This window comes from Rhinoderma darwinii, chromosome 4 (assembly GCF_050947455.1).
Source record: "Rhinoderma darwinii isolate aRhiDar2 chromosome 4, aRhiDar2.hap1, whole genome shotgun sequence".
Taxonomy (NCBI): domain Eukaryota; kingdom Metazoa; phylum Chordata; class Amphibia; order Anura; family Rhinodermatidae; genus Rhinoderma; species Rhinoderma darwinii.
The window spans coordinates 94,376,348-94,399,854 of NC_134690.1; the positions used below are offsets into that span (position 1 = coordinate 94,376,348).

At 44.4% G+C, this 23,507-nt stretch overlaps 1 protein-coding gene across 3 annotated transcripts in view; it reads right to left on the reverse strand.

Moving 5' to 3' along the window:
• The window catches only part of DTYMK (deoxythymidylate kinase), a 47,976-nt gene that overhangs the window by 15,864 nt on the left and 8,605 nt on the right, over positions 1–23,507 (reverse strand). Inside the window, exons 1-4 of one of the 3 annotated variants that reach the window (XM_075861390.1) lie at positions 15,276–15,393; positions 12,244–12,352; positions 5,360–5,450; positions 4,667–4,864 (exon numbers count right to left, since the gene is read on the reverse strand). In XM_075861390.1, the coding sequence (XP_075717505.1) occupies positions 4,667–4,864; positions 5,360–5,450; positions 12,244–12,352; positions 15,276–15,378 (501 nt within the window). In that variant the 5' untranslated portion in view covers positions 15,379–15,393. Of the gene's footprint in view, positions 1–4,666; positions 4,865–5,359; positions 5,451–12,243; positions 12,353–15,275; positions 15,394–23,507 lie in introns of those variants that run through there. The other 2 variants (XM_075861389.1, XM_075861388.1) reach the window with 2 other exon arrangements.

Here is a 23,507-nt window from a genome sequence, read left to right on the forward strand (position 1 = left end):
TTGATGTAGTATAACAGCCAAGTCAGTCAGTCTGTATTAATATCAGACCGCTGGAAACGAACACCGTTGTAACATAACAATCTGTGTTCACAGCAAAGAATGACCCACATGTGTCGTAGTAGCATAACTACCTACACAAATTACAGTGAAGGACATCGGTATTGGAGCACACCCAAGGCCCCTAAAGAAATCACCACTAAAACCCCTAGACTCAGATGGGAATAGCAAACTGTGGAAGAAATTGTTCAAAAGGCTGTCAGCCAAAAGATGGATGTTTGCATGTGATAACAGAATGATTTGTGGAAAGTTGAAAAAGGGAGTTAAACTCTGTTAACTAGGCATAAGTTAAAATTACGAAGTTAGTGATTACAGGTGGTTACAAGAAGGTTGATGTGAAAAGAAACTATTTGAATACAGGTGTAAATTTTGATAAGAGTGAAAAAAAACGGAGCAGCCGGGTACATTGCAGTGACTCACGTGGGTCAGAACGGGGGGGGGGGGGGGGGGGAGGGTGTGTGTGTGTGTGTGTGTGTGTGTGTTGTGAACGGGTGTGATGTGCGAGACGTGTGTAATGTAACATGTGTGAAGTTTGAAACTAGTGGCTACAATATAGCAAATCTATATTGTATGCTCCCATTTTTATTTTATTTTTTTAATAACCGTACTGTGTAAACTTTTTAGTGTCTTTTGTATAGCTTTAAATTCGAGTCATTTTAGAAAAGCATTGGTATGAAGGAAAGGGGGGTTGTGTGTGTGACATAGAAGGCCGCTTGCTGGTTGCAGTGGTTAGGAATGTTTCTTATCTTTGCGCATGCGCTGTTGTCCGTAAGTACCGACTGTGTAAAATATGACGTCAGAATTTGTCTGCATAAAAGATAAACGTTACGCTGCATATTTATGTGTTACGATGTGATCAGATTTAATGTCGTAATGTTTTGAACTTAATTCAAATGAATTAAAATACAGATATTGTGAAAAACGTGGTCTTGAAGGTATATGTACCTCTAATGTTCCCTACTCCCACATATAGTTTAATGGTTTGCAGTAATATTAGCAGATCTATTATTTTCTGTTTTATTGGATAAAGAATTAAAGTTGTTATTTTTGTTTTTACATATGCATAGGAAGTGCTATAGTACTGACTAAATGTCATTTTTGAAAATGTATGACGTTTTAAAAGTAAATGGTTGCAAGGTATCTAAAAGAACATGCTGTTTTGTCATGAGGAATTTTTTTTTGTTTCAGGCTATTGTGTATTATATATATAGGGGGCCAAACAAGTGCCTCCCAGAGAGTGTGCCCAACCTTATTATGTTGATATATGTAGTTTTGAACCCTGCTACATTACTTTCGCTGAGTCCAAAAAGGAGGGAATGGTGAAGGGACTGATCAGGTACAATTTTGTTTTGAATTCATGAATTTGGTTCCAGGAGGTCTACAAAATGTGTATTAGACCCCAAAGAGTAATTAACATTAAATGTGTATGACAGTAACCTAAATTGAGGTTTTTCTGTGTAGATATTTCCAGGATGGAATATGAGGTATTGTGTAAGACACCATGAGTCTTTACAGATTTAGTTGGGAAGGAGGTGACAATTATCTGAACATTGTGAATTTTATGCCAGATTTTTAGTAAAAATATTTTTGTGGTATTAATTAGGTATCTATAGGATCTGATGGGGATGGGATTCCCAAGTGTTCTGGATTATCAGATGAGTGTGGAGAAGTGTATAACTTTTGGTTTTATTTTTGAGAATGAAGACGCCACCCTTTTGAAATGGTGTATCTATATGTGACACAGGTTTTTAATGTCAATTTGTAATGTAAAGATACATCATATACAGCAGGGGTCTCAAACTCGGCCGGGTAAGTGGGCCACATATAGAAAAAATGGGAAGTTAAGGGGCCGCATTACTTTCAAATTTGATACAATACAAAATTATTGTTAATCAATTAGTTATTTGAACTACTATAACACTATATTACTAGAACACAATAATAATACTACATTACTATAATAATACCGCTAGGTTTTAAATTTGAGATATTTCTCCATGTGCTTATTTCAAGAATCCAGTTTGTGTCGCTAAATGCAGTCCGTCGCCTCAGTTAGCAGTGTTTGGCAGGCACACATGTCAAGATTGGGCAGCCCTTTTGTGGATGCCGCCACGGTGCCCCCCCCACGTGGATGCCGCCACGGTGCGCCCCCCTCCTCTGTGGATGCCGCCACAGTGCGCCCCCCTCCTCTGTGGATGCCGCCACAGTGCGCCCCCCTCCTCTGTGGATGCCGCCACAGTGCACCCCCCTCCTCTGTGGATGCCGCCACAGTGCACCCCCCTCCTCTGTGGATGCCGCCACAGTGCACCCCCCTCCTCTGTGGATGCCGCCACAGTGCACCCCCCTCCTCTGTGGATGCCGCCACAGTGCACCCCCCTCCTCTGTGGATGCCGCCACAGTGCACCCCCCTCCTCTGTGGATGCCGCCACAGTGCACCCCCCTCCTCTGTGGATGCCGCCACAGTGCACCCCCCTCCTCTGTGGATGCCGCCACAGTGCACCCCCCTCCTCTGTGGATGCCGCCACAGTGCACCCCCCTCCTCTGTGGATGCCGCCACAGTGCACCCCCCTCCTCTGTGGATGCCGCCACAGTGCACCCCCCTCCTCTGTGGATGCCGCCACAGTGCACCCCCCTCCTCTGTGGATGCCGCCACAGTGCACCCCCCTCCTCTGTGGATGCCGCCACAGTGCACCCCCCTCCTCTGTGGATGCCGCCACAGTGCACCCCCCTCCTCTGTGGATGCCGCCACAGTGCACCCCCCTCCTCTGTGGATGCCGCCACAGTGCACCCCCCTCCTCTGTGGATGCCGCCACAGTGCACCCCCCTCCTCTGTGGATGCCGCCACAGTGCACCCCCCTCCTCTGTGGATGCCGCCACAGTGCACCCCCCTCCTCTGTGGATGCCGCCACAGTGCACCCCCCTCCTCTGTGGATGCCGCCACAGTGCACCCCCCTCCTCTGTGGATGCCGCCACAGTGCACCCCCCTCCTCTGTGGATGCCGCCACAGTGCACCCCCCTCCTCTGTGGATGCCGCCACAGTGCACTCTGCCTGGGATTCCAGCTCTGCTCCTGACGTCACTGTCCATATATGGACAGAGATGTCAGGGGCAACCCCAGAGCTTGAGTCCCGGGCAGAGCACTAGTAGGCTTTTCCTTGGATTGCAGCTGTGCTCCTGACATCACTGGGACTCCTGCTCTGGGGAAGCCCCTGACATTGTCGATGTATGGCCAGCGATGTCAGAGGCTTCCCCAGAGTCCCAGAGCAGAGCCTATACTAGCGCTCTGCCCGGGACTCCGGCTCTGGGGAATTCCCAGACGTCGTGTGTCCAAACATGGACCCCAATGTCAGGGAATTCCACAGCGTCCCGGAGCAGAGCCGATACTAGCGCTCTGCCCGGGTCTCCGCTCTGAGGAAGACCCTGACACTGTCCATATATATGGACAGTGATGTCACGGAACTCCACAGGGTCCCGGAGCAGAGCCTATACTAGCGCTCTGCCCGGGACTCCGGCTCTGGGGAAGCCCCAGACATCGCTGTTCATATGTGGATAGCGATGTCAGGGAATTCCAGAGTCTCGGAGCAGAGCCGATACTAGCTGCTCTGTGCCCCGGGGGCCGCAGATGACAGCCCCGGGGGCCGCAGATGACAGCCCCGGGGGCCGCAGATGACAGCCCCGGGGGCCGCAGATGACAGCCCCGGGGGCCGCAGATGACAGCCCCGGGGGCCGCAGATGACAGCCCCGGGGGCCGCAGATGACAGCCCCGGGGGCCGCAGATGACAGCCCCGGGGGCCGCAGATGACAGCCCCAGGGGCCGCATGCGGCCCGCATTCTTGAGACCCCTGATATAGACCCTACTGGAATTATGCAGGACAAGTAGGTCTGTAGATAAAGCTGAGAAAATAAAAAGGAAGAGTTCAGGAAAGCCAATTCTAAAAGATGATTGGAACCTAGAGTGGCCAGATTGGTTGTCATGGCTCAATCCCTCTTGGGCATTAAGAAACTCATTAGCATAAAGCTAAAAACCACTCAGTGGTTTAAAATAGATCGTTTGTCGAAATAAAAAGCATTACTGTCACCTACATTACAGCGCCCATCTCTTTATGTAGGATATCGGGCACTTATAATGTGGTGACAGTCTCTTTAATTTGTAGGAACCTTGAGGGGTGAAGAATTATTATAATGCATTGAAAATATTCTCATTGGCTGAATCAGTCATCATATTCTAGATGATTGGCTGAAATCAAAGCCTACACCCCTTCTGAATGATATTATTGTAATTGAGTTTGGCAATAAACGGCAGAGAAGGCTTTTGAGCATACAAGCATGGTCTCGTGTCATCTTTTCGCTCAGATATATTTATCACCTATGATTTGGGAACTGGATAAATCACTGGAGGGCGGGTATTGGTTGACATACCCATTACAAATTTCAGTCTAATAGATTTTGGCCCATGATTGCGTTAACATGCACCAAAAATACACACCAATTTCACAACATGTGAACTTAACCTAAAATAGCATCAACGTCTCAAAGGTTCCAAGAGCTAACATTTTCAAATCATACTAGTTTGTATATTTAGGTGAAGAATGTGGACACATTCCCTGTACCTTCCAATTAAGAGATTTGTCTTCCATCAGTTCATCATAACGCTTTTGCACCCCTTTCTGGAAAGCACTTGTCTCGTAACGTTCATTTCCAAAATCTCCACGTTTAGAAGCCGCCTCAGGAGTTATGTTCAAAAAGACGACAAGATCTGGCTTTGGAAGCCCCACGTCAGGCTGCTTACACCAATCCAAGGAAAAATTCTGAAAACAAAGATTCAAGAGTTCACTTGCATCTGAAGCAATAATCAAGGTGTACTGTGACAAACTTAAAAAAATAGATTTTCCATGACATATCTACTCCCAGATGATTAACAGGCCAACTTTTAAAGTGTACTTCCCATTATATAAAGGATTAGCGCTGCATTAGGAGACTGTCTCCTGCTCTGGCTCCTATCTCCAGTACCATATAATGTGTGATCCTACAGTGATGGCTCCTGTACTGGAGACTAAAGCCGTGGTCTCCTATTGCATAGTTAGAAGCCGCAAGCAGCACAGTCCGCGGCCGGTCTGTGCTGCTACTTAGAAGCTGAATCTGCTAAACAAGTTACCAGAATTATTTTACAAGGTCCTGCACTATACTTTTTTTGTCTCTTCGATATATTGGAGGTACACTTTAAACCTGTTTTAGCGGTCACTAAATACATAGGCAGTGTGCTGTTAACCTTGTGTCCTGCATCCCACCTAGCTTGACATTACCTCTTTTGAACTTGTGAATGCAACACCAGAAAACGCATATCTATCCACCACAAGCGTGACTCCGCTTCTCAGCTTTTCTTTGATAAGGGGACTGTAATACATATTAAATAACAAAGAAAGGAGAATAAAGTATTTAAATACAGTAGTCACACTTTCAGGACTTCAAAACTACAAGTTGTGAGAATGCACACAGAACTGTTATTCCCACCTTAGAAATTCATGGCATATCCACGGGATACGCGCCTGGTAAGGCAGCCGCTGGCCACTTGCTCGGCTGTTTTTGTAACCCCCATAAGAATCAGTGGAGAACGCACAGTCCTTTCATTCTATGCCTGGATACAGCAGCCACCACATCAGGTGGGACAGGGGTCAGGTGACACCTCTTGAAGAGGAGGTGGGACCCACACCCATCAGACATTTAGGTCATATCCTATAGATATGTCAAATGTCGGAGTTGGGAATACCCCTCAAAATCTAGAACAGCTCTGAAAAAGGAACCAATAGTAAATGTTACGGATTGATTCATTGGGGGTAAACAGGGGACCGTGGGTATATGCTGCTGCCAAAATAACACGTAAACATCCAAAAAACAAAAACAACAAATCACTGGGTGAGATCTCTATCCCCCAATGAACTCGCACGGGAAAAAGATTTTACGGTGAGTACTCTATAAATCTCCTTTTCCCACTCGTGTCATTGGGGGACAAACGGACAGTGAAACCTCCTAAGTCAGTCTCCGGGAGGAAAAAACCAGAACGCACGCACACACGCACTTAACCCCTTAAGGACCAGGCCAAATTGAGGTATATTTTGTTTTTTCCTCCCCGCCTTCCAAAAGCCATAACTTTTCTATTTCTTTGTCGACATAGCCGTATGAGGGCTTGATAAGCTGTAGTTTTTCATGGCACCATTTATTGTACTGGGAAGCTAAAAAAAAAAAAAAAATTATGGGGTGAAATGGGCAAAAAACACAAGCGATTACACAATTTTTTTTTGGGGGGTTTTGTTTTTACGGTGTCCATCAGGCGGTACAAACGTCATATTCACCTTATTCTACAGGTTGACACGATTAGGGCGATACAAAATGTATGTGCTTTGTTTTAGATTTTACCACTTTTTTTTTAAAAAAAACAATTTGCTAAAAAAAAAAAAAAAATGATAATGTTTTGTGTCGCCATATTCTTACTTTATTTTTCCATCAATTTAGCAGTGTGAGGGCTTACATTTTGCAGGGTGAGCTGTAGTTTTCACCGATACCATTTTGGGGTACATGCGACTTTTTGATCACTTTTTATTCCTTTTTTTGGAGAGCTAAGGTGACCAAAAAACAGCAATTCGCACATTATAATTATTTTTTTACGGTGTTCACCAAGCGCATTAAGCAACGCTATATTGCGATAGCTCGGACTTTGACGCGGCGATACCAGTTATATTAACTTGTAATTTTTTTTAACATTGCTTTAGGTGAAAAATGGGAAAAGGGGTGTTTTTAGTACTTTTTTTTTTTTTTTTGAACATTATAAAAATCTAACTTTTTTTAGTAGTCCCCCCTAGGGGATTTGAAGCAGCGATCATTGGATCGCTTGCATGATATACTGAAGTACTAACGTATTGCAGCATATCGTGATACGGACAGTCTCCTTTGAAGCCCTGCCAGAGGCAAGGCTTCAAAAGGAGTACAAAGGGGCAGAACTGGGGGCCTACATTAGGCACCCAGGCTGCCATAACAACCATAGTCAATCCTGCCGTGGGGGGGGGGGGGGGTGTGATGCAGTTTGTGGGGTACCCCCTGATTCTAACAATTTAAATGCTGCAGTTGCGATTGATTCCGCCCGTTTAACACCTTAAATGCCAAAGTGATCTTTGATTCCGCCCGTTGCAGTGAGGTATCACTGATTATGGAGCGAGCACAACCTGTGAGCTCGCCCCATACTTCCCCTTAACGGCTACCACGTACTGGTATGTCGTTAAGGGGGTTAATAACCGACAGCACTGTTATTTGGAACAGGAACCACAAAACCCCTTTAGGCCCAGTTCAGTTTTTTTACGCTGATTTTCAAGCAGAAACCACATTGATCAGCGCCAAAAAACAGCTGAACCCCCCCCCCCCCATTGATTTCAATGGGAGGCAGGGTCATTTTTCTTCCCAGGCAGTTTTTAGTTGCTCGTGGGGAAAAAACAAAACAAAAACTATTTCCTTTTGTCGCCGCAGTTCTGACTTTCTCACATTGAAATCAATGGGAGGCAGAATAAACCTGTGGCACTAGTTTCCAAGCGTTTTTCGTAGCGTTCTTTGCCCGCGGGCCTTGCATTAGCTTCAATGGCTGCAGTTAAAAAAAAAAAAAAAAACGCAGGCAGGTCAAAATCTGCTAGTACCGCTCAAATTGTAAACACATAATAGATCCACTGAGCAAGCTGAAACGTTGCTGCATGGGTGAAACCTCCATCCACATTTGTCTTTATATTGCAGGGCTGCAAGTTCTCTTTATAGGGCATCACAGGCACTTGAACACTGGTGTTTTTTACCCTTGAAACCTTGTTGATCTACCAGCAGCACGGCTGGTACCGATTCTCCCATTTTCTATGAGAAAAAGGGAAGAATGGTTTAGATTAGTTGGTAGTTGTACAATATGTTGGAAATTACACATGGGCAACAACAAGCGCTTCTGTTTGACAGAAGAATTGCAGTTTGAAGAGACTCGAGTGGATGTCCATGAATGCATTAGATAAATACGGTCTAAATTTCAGTCAAAAAAAGCACGTTGCATAAATAAAGTATACCATTAGTCAGAGTAGCCAATATGTGCAGTACTTACCTAGTGAGGTTATTTCTTAACCCCTTAACGACATGTCCCATACTAGTAGGTAGAAGTATGGAGCGGGCTCACGGGCTGAGCTCGCTGCATACTCAGCAGGTGACCGCTGTGTTATTCAGCCGACACCTCACCCACTTAACACATTAAATGCCGCAGTCAATCACGACCGCTGCATTTAATTTGTTAGAATCAGGGGGGCGCCCCCTCAAACACGCCATGGTGCCCCCCACGATGCGATCGGATGGTGAAAATGGTTGTCATGGCAGCCTGGGGGGGTCTAACGAAGGCCCCTAGCATCTTTGTACCAAAGGAGACTGTCAGAATCATGATATACTGCGGCAGACAGATAGACTGCAAATTGCTGTTTTTTGTCTGTCCAAAAAAATGGAATAAAAAAAAGTGATCAAAAAGTTGCATGTACCCCAAAATGGTATTAGTGAAAACTACAGCTCAACCCGCAAAATGTAAACCCTCACATTGCTAAATTGGTCAGATTATGGCAACAAAATATTTTTTCTTAATCAAATTTAAAGTAGTGGTAAAACAAAAACATAAATTTGGTATCGCTGTAATCGTATCAACCAGTAGAATAAGGTGAATATGTAGTTAGCATATGATTGATGGCGTAAAAACAAGACAACCCCCCAAAAGAAAATGGCGTAATTGCTGTTTTTTGCCCATTTCACCCCACAATTTTTCAGCTTCCCAGTACAATAAATGGTGCCATGAAAAACTACAACTTGTCCCGCAAAAAAACAAGCCCTCATATGGCTATATCGACGAAGAAATAAAAAAAAGTTATGACTTTTGGAAGGCGGGGAGGAAAAAACTCAAATTGGCCGTTACCTTAAAGGGAATGTGTTGCCAGAAAAACATGTTTTTTTTTTAGTTTTTTTTTAGTTAAACAATTAGTGTGTAGGTGATTAAACATTGTTCTAATTTTTTTTATTTTTTCCACGAGTCAGGAAATATTATAAATTGGATTCAATTTATAATATTTCCCAGCACTGGTCACTAGATGGAGCAATTCCCAAAATTGCAGCATTGCATGTGGTAAAGCAACCACATTGCTTTATGCTGCAAAATTGGGAAAAAATCCCTCGCTCTAGTGAGCTCTCAGAATCCCCCCGTCCTTTATCCTGGCTAGTGCCGGGAGAAACGAGGGGTTTGAACGGTCTAACCTCCTACACTGTGTCGCCATTTTTTGAGCTAACACACAGTGTAGAATGTTTACATACACTAGTAAAACACACTGAAACACGCACATACATAGAAATCACTTACCTGCTCCAGTCGCCGCCGCTCCCTCCGGTCCGTCCGCTCCGTCTGCTGCCGCTGCTCCATGTGCACAAGTCCGGAAGCCGCGACCGGAAGTAGTAATCTTACTGCCCGGCCACGACTTCCGGTCCACAGGAAAATGGCGCCGGATGGCGCGCATTTCAAATCGGACTGTGTGGGAGCGGCGCATGCGCCGTTCCCACACATACGGCGTACTCCAAAGTGGATGGAACGGGCCCCGTTCGCAGTCCCTATGGGACTGGAGCTGCCGTATTCCATGTCTGTATGTGTCGTTAATCGACACATACAGAAATGGAAAAAAAAATGGCAGCCCCCATAGGGAAGAAAAAGTGTAAAAATAGAAAAAAGTAACACACAAATAAATATAAACGTTTTTAATAAAACCCTAACATAAAACTGATATTAAAAAAAAATTTTTGGTGACACTGTTCCTTTAAGGGGTTATATACGAAAACACAGAAAAAGGCCATACTTACAAATACACACTTGCACCTCATTATCCATTTATTTCTATTGAGGCACTTCACTCATTACTGCCCCCTATATTTCACTCATAGTATTACACTTGCACACACACCATTCATTTATTATTTCTTACTACACATCCCATGCACCACACACACCACTCTCCTCAAGACCAGTGGGAGTGGCTATTATTATTTAAAGCACCTCCTCATTCCTTCATCAGCGTTTCTGACCTGGCTGTGTCCATTTGTAAGTATGGCATTTTTCGGTGGTTTTGTATATGTCCGCTTGTTTTTATCGGTTCTGTTTGTACATCAGGAACGTTCTGTTCCATTTAAGGAGTTAGGGACTCGCAAGTCTGGGGATCCTTGTCGTGGATTGCGAGCTTGCGTCCTTTTGGCCAAAATGATTACCAATACCCCAGGTATTTTTCATTATTATGTATATTCGCTTCTCTTGGACACAGCCGGGTCTTTGATGCTGGGAGAGCATGGTGTGTTATTGTTTGGCATAGCAAGCAGGGTAGCCCGCTCTATGAACTATCAAGGCGTCACAAATAGGCTTCTACCTGGCTATACACGTTGTGCCTCATGACGTACACACTATCCCTCCATGTTTCACACACTTGCACCTCATTATCCATTTAATCCAGTTAATATACTTGTAGATGTATAACATCCTTTAAAAATTCAGCATATACTGCTCAATGTCCAGCACCATGCTTATAATGCATAGGAGAGCATAGCTGTCTACTTGGCTCCCATACACAGAACTGGAGTGTCTGCCATAAAGCTTCTATTGCAGTCAAACAGGAGGAATGTCTCTTTTGCATTACATATAAGTGCTGAACAGACCCTGCGTAAAATGAGCCCCCATGCACACGAACGTGCTTTTGCGGCCGCAATTCCCCCGAAAATCCACGGGAGAATTGCGGCCCCATTCATACGACCGTGGTTTCCACAGTCCGTGCATGGCCCAGGGGCCCGCAGCGCAGAAATGGGCAAGCCTTATTACGGCCCTGTTCTGCAGTCCGGGCTCATTGAAAATAATGGCCGCGGCCATGTGCACGGCCCGCGATTTCCGGACGGCTCGCGGCTAACAGTCCGCTGCCGGCTGACCCGAAAATCACGGCCGTGCACATGGCTACGGTCGTGTAGATGAGGCCTAAATGTAAATTTTTTACTAAAATCATCGTATTTTTCGGACTATAAAACGCACCTTACCCAGGTTTTATAGACAACAGAAAATAGGAAAAAATTGCATATTTTACTACTTTTACAAAGCAAAACTATGTTAAAAAAATTATTTGTTCTGTTTCATCACATTCTGAGCGCCATTTTTTGTATCACATATAATTTCATTCCTTTATTTTTTTTATTTTACACATTTTATTAGTTCCCCTAGGGGACTTGAACCAGCGATCGTTAGATCGCTGCTATAATACATGGATAAGTTACGGAAAAAGCGTAACTCGCTGAGCTACGCCGTTTTCGTAATTCCCATAGTAGTGAATGGCAGTTACAGAAGCAGTGTAGCATGCTACGCTGTATCCATAACTACTATTCAGTACTATGGGAGTTACACCTTTTTCGGAGCTACAGTTCCAGAAACAGCATAGCTCGCGGAGTTATGCTGTTAACCTAACTCCCATTTACTTCTATGGGAGTTACAGAAAGAGCGTAGCTCAGAGCACTCGGCTGTTTCCAGAACTCCCGACCACCTAACCAGGAAGTGGCCGGCAGACAGCGGTGCAAGTTAGATCGGGGTTTAGGGGGCCCTGATTTAGAGGTAGGTGCGGGTCCCAGAGGTGGGACCCACATCTAATCTGACATTTTTAGGAAGACCCCTTATAAATGCAGCGGTTGCTATTGACAGCGGCATTTGACTAAATGGCCAGGAACAGCGCCATCGCTGTTCCTGGCCATTAGAGCAGCGTGTCAGCTATAAAACAGCGAACACCGGCAGTGTATGGAGCGGGCTTAGCGTGTGAGCCCGCTCCAATCATCCCTTCTCCATGATGTGCCGGCACATCATGGGTCAGGAAGGGGTTAAGTAAGAAGTCCGTATTTTTCGGATTATAAGACTAAGTTTCCCCAAAGTTAATATATTCTCTTTAAGACTAGGGCTACATGTTTAATTTTGGTGTGCCGTGCGATTCAGTGTTGTGCCAAACGTACATAAGAGTCGCACATACTGGCTTCTGCTTGCTGTATACATTCATGGAGCGTTTTACATACAATTACTAGTAATGTTGGCAATTCACGACAAAATTAAATACTAAACAAAACATGAAAACAATCTTACACATGCTCCCAGCGGTTGGCAGAGAACAGCAGGTGAACAGTATGATCTTCAATGTTACATTTTTTTTCAAGGTAGGAGCCAACAAGTCGACCAATTTCTGTTGTTCTTTCTACAGAAAAACAATAACGGGGAGAAAAAAAAAAGAAGGAAGAAGACACCGAAGTTATTCCCTGTGTGAAGACGCATAGAAAGCCATCAGTCAAATGTGAGATCGCACTTTAGCTTTATATAGACACTAACTTTGCAGACATATGCTGATCTACTCGTATACCTGATACAAACCAACTTAGGCCTCATTCACACAACAGGGTCCGGTTTGCATCCGTTCCGATTCTGTTCCGGGCCGTGTTGCCATTTTTACCGGCCGATTTGCATCCGTTTTTTCCCGTTTTAAAATCGGATGAATTTCATTTAAATTTGTTGCCACACAGCTCTCTGTAGAGAATGCCACCCTGCCCCCTGCAGGTGATGCCACACAGCCCCCACCCCCACATTCCAGGAGAAGTCACTGACTTCAATGTCCATATATGGACAGTGTAGTCACGGACTTCTCCTGGAGAGGAATTCCCTGCCACAGGTCGGGAATTCCACTTCAGAAGTGAGTGACGTCACTGTGTCCATATATGGACAGTGTAGTCACGCACTTCTCCTGTAGCGGAATCCCCGGCCATAGAGTCGGGGAATCCGCTGCAGAAGTGAGTGACATCGCTGTGTCCATATATTGACAGTGTAGTCACGCACATCTCCTGTAGCGGAATCCCCAATCCCCGGCCGGGGATTGGGGATTTCGACTCCTACAGGGAGCAAAAAAAAGACCCTCCTCCTCACATGCACTCTGCACTGTGAGGAGGAGAGAGTGCGCGAGCAACGGTAGACCCGGCCATCACTCGGGACACATTCGAAAATATACGGCCGAAAATAAACGGCCGAAAATAGGTAAAAAAATTGGTTGTGTGAATAGCCCCATTAGGGGTCTATTGTTCTTAATGCAGCCGGGTGACGGGAAACCCTGTCGTGTGAATTCCGCCTTACTGTTAGAAATTGCACGGATAAAACTAAAATTCTGTGTGAAGTTCCTGCAACTAGGTGTCTCCCTTCCTCTAATCTGCTGTGCACGCCCAGTTGTCAAGCAAAAACGGTTTCTAGTTAGGCGAGGATTACACGGCAACTTTGGCTGTGACAGGCCATGCAGCCAGAGATCACCGTGTTGCCCTGCCTGCGATCACATTCACTTACATTACCTGATGTAGGCAGCACGACCCAGCAATCTTACAAGTTACACTATCGTTTTGTGGTAAAAGATTCAATGTTTCCAGCTACTCCTGCAACCAAGGAATAGGATCTAATTTGAAGTGATTCAATTTAGCCGTGTATGATCTTCAAAACTACCTATTTATGCAGGGAAGCACTGCTGTGACATATAACAACGCTACTATACATAGGGACATTATATGCCTAGTTATTCCCTGTACGCTATTCAATATCTTAAAGAGGACCTGTCACCAGTTCAGTAAAGCCCAATTTCCTCCTGTAATCTGTATCCCAATCTGTTTTTTACTTTCCAAGTTATGAGCCATTTTCTTATTATGCTTTACTAGCCTAAGGGGAAATATAAGCGGAGTTCACGCTGTGCAGGGAAGTGGAGAAACTGTATAACGCTGATCGGACAGTCGTACAGCCAACACAGACAGTGCCACCACTGAAACCTCAGTGTTACCGCCCCTTTGGCTAATATAGCCTAATTAGCCTAAGAAAATGGCTCTTAAAGGGGTTTTCCGGAAGCAAAAAAACATATGTCTTTTAACTTAACAATGCAAAATAATAAATTTTGTAATATACTTACGTTTGATCCGATGTTTGTAGCGGCGTATCCCATGCTCGGTCACGTGAACGCTTGCTGACTTGAAATTGCCACTTCCTCCCCAGACCCGTCAATTGTCTCCAAGTTCCTGTCCTCCGAGTGTACGGTCTAGTCACAAGTGACGTGACTGTACCACGTGTTTATGTGTTGTAGAATTTCCTTATCCGATTTAGAGCATGCGGGGTTGACACACACAACGTCCACCACGCATGCTCTGTTGGATGATATGGCTGCGGGTAGTACGGCGCATTGCATGCTGGGTCAAACACTGTGCATGCAGGGAGGACAAAGACAGGAAGAGAAGAGGAAAGGAGATAGCGAGGTAAACAACCTCCAAAAGGTAAATGGGGCGCAATCAAAGAGGAAAGATTTTTAAACAAGAAAACGTTATACACAGTGCAATAATGTGTTAATATAGAAGTGTTGCAATGATTTAAAAAAATAAATAAAAACATTTCGGGAAAACCACTTTAACTCGGAAAGTAAAAAACGGATTGGGATACAAGTTACACAGATATCAGCGTGACACCACCTATGACATGAAGTAGGAAAATGGCCTTTACTGAATGGTGAAAAATGGCCTTTACTGAACGGTGACAGGTGCTCTTTAAAGGAGTTTTCCCACGAGGGACATTTAGAGAGCGAGTGTATTAGATAGATATGGCGAGAGAGAGCACGAGAGAGAGAGAGGCGAGACACCAGGCCGCATGATTACTCCATCATAAAGATCTTTTAGGGCCTATTCACATCCGAATTGGAGGCTCCAGCATGCTGCACCTATTGTTTCCAGTAAAACCACGGACACCCCGCCAGAACCCATTAAAGTCAATGAGTTTGTTGGCCGCCAGTGGCGTACGTCGTACAACAGAAACACCGATTCCGGTATTTGTTGTTCTGCTCCTCAGAAAGAGCAGAACGATGGAAAGACCAACACAGGTGTGAACCTGCCCATAGTTCTTGTCCGGGCAGAGGGGTTACCAAGCACATAGTCAGTACTTCTGATTTATACTTGCTACACAATGTTACCCATGAAGGGGGCTGAGATTTCAGGCTGTCAGAGGGGTTTTCCAAGGACACAATTTTTGAACTAATATTTTATGTAACTAGTTAATAAAGTTCCTAATACATATTCTGTATTAAATCTGAACACTTTCCTTCCTATTCTCCCTACCTCTGCCCTGCCGGAAGTTCTGATTTCCTCTGTCTCTTTTCGCTCTCGGGACAGGCTCGTGCACGAGAGTCAGAATACACTCAGTCCTGTGTCGATACCTCATTGACCGACGCAACGACAGGGCTGTTCTTTACTAATTATTCCGCCCTCTCTGTCTATTGGCCCTCCCCATTAGTTCTCCCTTCCCCTTTAGTTTATCCCACCCACTTGCTTGCTTTATCTGAGGTGCGGTTACAGAATCACGTGACCGCACCTCAGATATCTAATGTAATCCCCATCATCCCTAAATATATGTACCACATTATAACTAGATATAAAATTGTGCTGCTATTGAAGTACAAGCAAAGAATGAATGGCGCGGACAATGAGGAGGCTGTGGACCAATAGGATGCCTCAAAACCGGGACTTGACACATACCAGAGTTTGAAGCATCTTGAATTCTTTGATTACGCCTCAATGTCCGCCCCATTAATAAAACTCCTCAGTGCTCGAGCGCTGCGATCCCAAGATCTCAGCCCCTCTTCATAGGTAACACTGTGCAACAAGTATAAATCATGATACACATGTGTATGGGCACCTTTACAGCTCTGTGCCCGTCCCTCAAAACCTGCAGAGAACAAAGCCCTTCCCCTGCTCTGTGAGAAGGACACAGCAGCTCCATCTCCAATTCAGCTGCAGTCAGACACCACTCATCCTGGCCCCCCTCTCCTTGTTTAGCCGTTGCCCCGTCGCACTCGTGAAGGAACTGGGGGGGGGGGGGAGGGGGTGGCGGCACAGCGTGCTGTGACTAAAGCCGGACATGAATGAAGAGAAGTGTGTCATACAGCGTTATACACTTTTCTTACCACCCACTTGGTTAAAGTAAAAAAAAACGCCCAGTTGAACTTCTATAAAAAATTTGCATAAATGTTAAAGTGCTCACAACTTTGTCCCTAATAAATGTTTTTTTTAAAAAAAAAAAAACATCACAGGCGCTGTGTTGTAGATAACAACTATTAGATTAGGTAGGAAATAAAGTATGAAACTGGTGACAGAGCTTCTTTAACCCCTTAACCCCTTCAGGACCGTGCTCATTTTGGCCTTCAGGACCAGACCCATTTTTGCAAATCTGACATGTCACTTTATGTGGTAATAACTCCAGAATGCTTTTAACCTATCCAAGCGATTATGAGACGATTTTCTGGTGACATATTGTACTTTGTTAGTGAAAAAATGTGGTCGATAAATTCATTGCTTATTTGTGAAAAAAAAACAAAATTTAGAGAAAGTTAAGAAATTATGATTTTTCTAATATTAAATGTATCTGCTAGTAAAACAGATAGTAATACCACACAAAATAGTTAGCAATTACCATTTCCCATACGTCTACTTTAGGTTTGCATCTTTTTTTAATCATTCTTTTATTTTTCTAGGACGTTACCAGGCGTACAACTTTAAAAGCAATTGCTCACATTTTTAAGAAAATTTCAAAAGGCTATATTTTCAGGGACGAGTTCAGTTCTGAAGTGGTTTTGAGGGCCCTATATATTAGAAACACCCATAAAACACACCATTTTGAAAACTGCACCCCTCAAAATATTCAAAACAGCATTTAGAAAGTTTTGTAACCTTTAGGCGTTTTACAGGAATTGAAGGAAAGTATAGGTGAAATTTTAAAAGTTTAAATTTTTTTTGCAAAATTCATTTGTAATACATTTTATTCCTGTAAGGCCTCATGCATACGACCGTAAAAACTCCCGTTATTACGGGTCGTAATTACGACCCGTAATAACGGGCTCATAGACTTCTATTGGCGACGGGTGCCTTCCCGTTTTCTCACGGGAAGGTGCCCGTGCCGTTGAAAAAGATAGAACATGTCCTATTTCAGGCCGTAATAACGGCACGGACAGTCCATAGAAGTCTATGGAGCTCTCGTAATGACGGGTGGCTACATGTGTGCACCCGTCATTACGGCAGCGTTGCTAAGCGACGTCAGTAAATAGTCACTGTCCAGGGTGCTGAAAGAGTTAACTGATCGGCAGTAACTCTTTCAGCACCCTGGACAGTGACTACCGATCAGTATAAACCTGTAAAAAATAAAAATAAAAGACTTTCATACTTACTGACAACTTCCTGCTTCCTCCAGTCCGGTCTCCCGCCCGTTGCCTTGGTGACGCGTCCCTCTCGATTAGTGATCGGCACTAATGTAGATTAGTTTTTTTATTTTGAAAAACGATCATTTTTGAGGAAGTTAGGAGCAAGTTTATATTTATTCTAATGACTTTCTTAATGCCCATCTGGGCGTTTAACTTTTGACCAAGTGGGCGTTGTAAAGAGAAGTGTATGACGCTGACCAATCAGTGACCAATCAGCGTCATACACTTCTTTCCATTCATGTCCATAGCGAGATCACGCTGTGCTGTCACATACACCCACATTAACTTTACTGAAGTGTCTTGACAGTGAATAGACATTGCCTCCAGCCAGGACGCGATATCTATTCACAATCCGACACTTAATGTGGGTGTATGTGACAGCACAGCGTGATCTCGCAAGATCACGCTGTGCTGAGTACAAATGGAGAGAAGTATATGACACAGATTGGTCAGCGTCATTAAATTTTCTTCACAACGCCCACTTGGTCAAAAGCTGAAAAACGCCCAGATGGGAATTAAGAAACTAATTAGCACAAATCTAAAATTACTAAAACCACTGCTGTTATCTACATTACAGCGCCGATCACATTATGTAGGCGATAGGGCACTTATGTGGTGACAGAGCCTCTTTAAATCCCGTTGTGAATAGCGACAGCGGCGAGGGGTCTCCCTCTGTACCCTGTTGGCCCCCTGCGAAAAATCGTGGGGTGCTGATGGTTGCTATGCCTAGCAACGGCTTCCTGGTTGCCAGGTACAGGAGCCTGTTGGGTCCTGCCCCAGGCAGGACGTAATAGGCTTAACTGTCAGTTGTAAAATGACAGTTACAATACACTGCACTACACAAGTACATACAGAAGTAAATCAGTGTATTGTACTGGGGATCAGAAGATCAGATCTTCAAGTCCCCTAGTATGTGTAAAATAAAGATTTTAAAAAAAAGTTTTCGGTAAATAAATAAGTTTTATGTAAGAAAAACCATAATCACCCTGTTTCCCTGATCAAGTCCTTTATAATTAGAAAACAAATGGGAAAAAAAACCCCAAAAACTATATATAATTGGTATCACCGCATTCGGCCTGACCTATAAAAATATCATTTATCCCGCACGGTGAACAAATTAAAAAAAAAAAAAAAAAAAAAAGGCCAGAATTTCCTTTTTTGGTGTCACATTGTTAACAAAAAAAAAAACGAATAAGAAGTGATCAAATTCACGTGTACCCCAACGTGGTACCAATAAAAACGACCGTTTGTCACGCAAAATACAAGCCCTCACACAGCTCCATTGACAAAAAAAATAAAAATGTATGGCTTTATTTAGAAAAAAGTGTTTTTACTGTGTAGTAAAACATATAAAAACTATATACATTTGGTATTGCCATAATCGTATCGAATCGCAGAATAAAGTAAAACATGTTTATACTGCGCAGAGAACGAAGTTAAAAATTTATAAAAAACAGAATCTGTTTTTTGGTCTCACCTCCCAAAGAATAATAAAATCTGATCAAATTATCACGTACCCCAAAATGATATTAACCCCTTCCCGACATTTGCCGTAAGTATGCGACATGGAAAGCCAGTGTTTCCCGCAAAATGGACGGCCGGAACCGATTGATGCATCGTAGCGGTTACTAGCAGATCGCCAGCCCTGACAGGCAATTAGGACTGGCAACTGCTGCTATGGCAACAGGAGACACAATGGCCTCCTGCTCTGCCATTACGGAAGCCGATGTAGGCCCCGCCGGGAGGCGAAGACTAATTGGCTTGCTGTCAGTGAATAACTGACAGATCTAATACATTGCACTACGTAGGTAGTGCAATGTATTAGAAAAAAATAAATCTTACAGTTGGACCGTCAAGTCCCCTAGGGGGACTTGAGAAAAAGTGTAAAAAAAAAAGTATAAAAAAAGTGAAAAAAATAAGTTTGAAAACAATAAAAGTTTCAAGTAATAAAATAAAAATCGCCCTTTTTCTCTTATCAAGTCCTTTATTATTGAAAAATAATAAACCATTAGTATTTGGTATCGCCGCGACCGTAACGACCTGAGGTATCAAGATATTATATTTATTGCACACGGTGAAAAGCATATAAAAAAAAAATAAATAAATAATTTAAAAAACGTTACCAGAGTCTCTGTTTTCTGGTCACTTTGCCCTACAAATATTGGAATAAAAAGTGATCAAAAAGTCGCACGTATCCAAAAATGGTACCTATAAAAACTATAGCTCGTCTCGCAAAAAACAAGCTAAAAAGTTACGGTTCTCACAACTTGGCGACAGAAAAAAATAAATTTTTACAAAAGTAATTTTATTGTGCAAAAAGTTGTAAAACATAAAAAAATGCTATAAATTAGGTATCGCCGGAATCGTACTGACCCGCAGAATAAAGTTAACATGTAATTTATAACGCATGATGAACGCTGTATAAAACAAAAACTATGCCAGAAGTGCGTTTTTTTGGTTTACCTGGCCTGCCAAAAAATAGGATAAAAGGTGATCAGAAAGTCACATGTACCCCAAAATGGTACCAATAATAACTACAGCTCGTCCCGCAATAAAAAAGCCCTCCTACCACTACGTTTATGAAAAAATAATAATAGTTATGGCTCCAATAAGTCAGGAAATAAAAAATATGCAGTTGTGCCCGAGGGGAACATTTCTTCTGTTTCAAGAGACGATTTATCAAGGACCTAAAATTAGGGAACCAGGAAGGGGAGAACCCAAACATATCCGCTGGAAGCGACGGTGCCCGTATTATACCAGGACAACACTTTCCTAGCAAAATTCCCCAAACTGCAAAGGTGCGGAGTGTGGACCAAAAGGGACATAAGAAAGGACGCCATATATCAGTGCGACCCCGGCCTGTGCAGAAAGGATTGTGTCACAGCGTAACACACATCTATGGATAATTTTATTGTTTACCCCATTATTATACCACCTGACTATGCCCCTGATGTACTCTTCCCAGCTTACATGTACCCCCACATTATAAACGGAAACACCAGCAATAATCAAACAAATCTACTACCAAGCAAGATCCACACTCCAAAAGCCAAATGGCGCTCCTTCCCTTCTGAACCCTACAATGTGCCCAAACAGCTGTTTACTTCCACATATATGGCATCGCCATAACCGGGAGAACACTTTTTTATTTTTTAAATTCTTTATTTTCATGGCTAACAGCCAATTTTTTTCACAGTAAAAAAAGAATACAGATACAAGTACATAAGGGAGGATGAAATACATGTACAAGGTTAGAGATGCATTAAATTGAGCGGCATATCAAAAACTTATCCACATGTAGCAACCTCTGTCATCTCTAGGATATACTGCTAGATACTCCCCCCTATGCACAGGAGAGATGATGCAAGACAGAATGATGGAGGTAGAGATGAGTGGGCCGGGGGGGTGGGAGGATAGCTTCTCCCTCCGGGGAGGTCCCCGCTCCCCCAGACTGCGTCCGCTATGGACTAATCACCAATGACCGTATGTCCAAGAATGTCTTTATATGAGTCAGTGTCCTGGAATATAATCCAAGGAGACCATGTGAGGAAGAATCTGGCGTGATTGTCGTGAATGCTAGAGGTCAGGTCCTCCATGTGCATTAGATTGTTGACCTTGGAAACCCAGAGGGACAGAGTGGGAGGAGAGGAGTTCTTCCATCGCAAGGGAATACAGTGCCGCGCAGCCATCACTAAATAGTGAAGCAGGGAGCGTTTATAGATGTTTGCTGGGATGTCACAGTGATGGAGGAGGAAGAAAGCCACGTCCATAGTAAAGCTGGTATCCGTTACCTCGCATATCACCTTTTTAATCCCATCCCAGAATTCTGCAAGTAGCGGGCAAGACCAGAAAGTGTGGAGTAGGGTACCATTGTCCAATCCGCATCTCCAACAGAGAGGTGACACGTTCGGGAAAATACGATGCAGGCTAACCGGGCTCCTATACCAACGTGAGAGCAATTTAAAACTGGCCTCCTGATAACGCGAGCTAATTGAGGTTTTATGGGCAAGCGTGAGAATGCGAGAGCATTGGTTTGTGGTAAGGGTAATCCCCAGATCCGACTCCCACTCAAATATAACCAGGCGCTGGGAGGTCCTGCGGGTTCAGAAGGAGGTGGTAGATCGTGGACAATGAATGGCGAGCCGGCTCAGAGCCAACACATAAGTCCTCCAGTGGAGACCTAGGAACTTGGAATAGCTCCAAAGGCGGTAAAGAGGAGTAGAAATGGCGGAGTTTAAATATGCGCCAGTAACCCAAAGGAGGGAGTTCAGGCATCTGTGTCAACTCCTCAAGGGAGAGCCGCTCCGAGTTCTTCAGAAAGTGCTCTGCCCTGAAGACACCAGACACCGCCCAGGACTTGAATACCGAGTCACTCAACCCCGAGGGAAAAGATGGGTTCCCCAGGATCGGAGACATGGGGGAGCACAGAGGCAGGAGGTGTGAACGGACCGCAGTAAGTGCACAACATCGGAGCGTGGGATGATGGTGCAGAGATGTGAGAAGTCCACGTTTCAACCATGGAGATACTTCGAGAGGGACCGTTGAAAAGCTTTGCTCAATACCCACCCATGCCTTAAAAGGGGCGTGTCTACACCAGTCCACTACGCGCACCAGATGAGCTGCAATGTAATACGAGCGAATGTCAGGAAGTGCTAATCCCCGTCTTCCGGGATCGACATAGGAGCATACGGCTAAGGCGTGGGTGCTTGCCATTCCAGACAAAAGAGATTTGTATAGAGTTTATCGCTTTAAAGAATGATGGTGGAACTGCTATAGGAAGGGCCTGGAATAAGTAGAGTAGTCGAGGTAGAATATTCATTTTAAAAATAGTACATCGGCCCATCCACGTAAACGTGCCTCCCGACCACCTAGCACAATCCGCCTTAATCTCGGTAAGAAACCTCAGAAAGTTAAAGTTAAATATTCCCTTCAAATCCGCCGGGATATACACTCCCAGGTACTTGAGAGCCACCAAGTTCCATTTGGAACTAAAGGATTGTTCCAGCGTAGATAGCAGGGAGGGAAACATTCATGGCCTTTGATTTGGCAAAGTTTATTTTAAAATTGGAGAGGCTGGAAAAGCGACGAAACTCCTGCATCAGATTCGGGAGGGAAGTGGTTGGGTTGGTCAGGAAAAACAACAGGTCATCTGCATACGCTGCCACCTTCTTGACATGGGAGCCCTCCCCTAGGCCCTGAATGTCCTGATTGGCTCGAACATGCCTTAGAAATGGTTCCAATGTCAGGATAAAAATCAGAGGAGAAAGGGGGCAGCCCTGGCGGGTCCCATTATGGATGGCAAATTCTTCCGAGAGAATGCCATTCACCCGGACCCTCGCAGAGGGGCAAGAGTACAAAGACATGATCCAACTCATCATCTGAGGACCCAGGCCAAGTCGGAGTAGTGTTTCCTCCATGTATGTCCAATTGACTCTGTCGAAAGCCTTTTCGGCGTCTGTCGACAAGAGCATGAGTGGTACACGGGACAGCTTAGCCCTGTGTATGAGATTGATCGCTTTCATGGTATTGTCTCGGGCCTCCCTACCTACCATGAACCCTGCCTGGTCAAGATGAATGACCCCACGGAGCAATGGAGCCAAACGCATTGCCAAAATCTTCGCGAAGAGTTTAATATCTGTATTGAAAAGCGAAAATCGGCCTGTAACTAGCGCACCTGGCTTTGGAATCACTGCAATGTGGGCCCTGAGTGCGTCTGGTGGAACGCGAGCAGAGGAGGAAAAGGAGTTCAAGGATGCTAGAAAATGCGGGCTAAGGGTAGCGGTGAATTTTTTTTATAGTAGGGAAGCGTGAACCAGTCAGGCCCCGGGGCCTTACCGTTAGCGGAGTTCTTGAGCGCATCAGCTAGTTCTGGCGCAGTAATTGGAGCCTCCAATGCGGTGAGGACCTCCTCTGTCAGGGTGGGCAAACCTGAGTCTGCAATGTAGGTTTTGATACGTGTGCGGAAGTTGCTTGCCAGCGTGGCCGGATTGGTGGAGTCTGTGTTGTATAGGGAGGCATAAAAGTCGCGGAACTGTGAGGCTATGTCTAATGGCAAGTTAGCTCGAGTGGTGGGGGATGTTGCAATAAAGGGTACGTA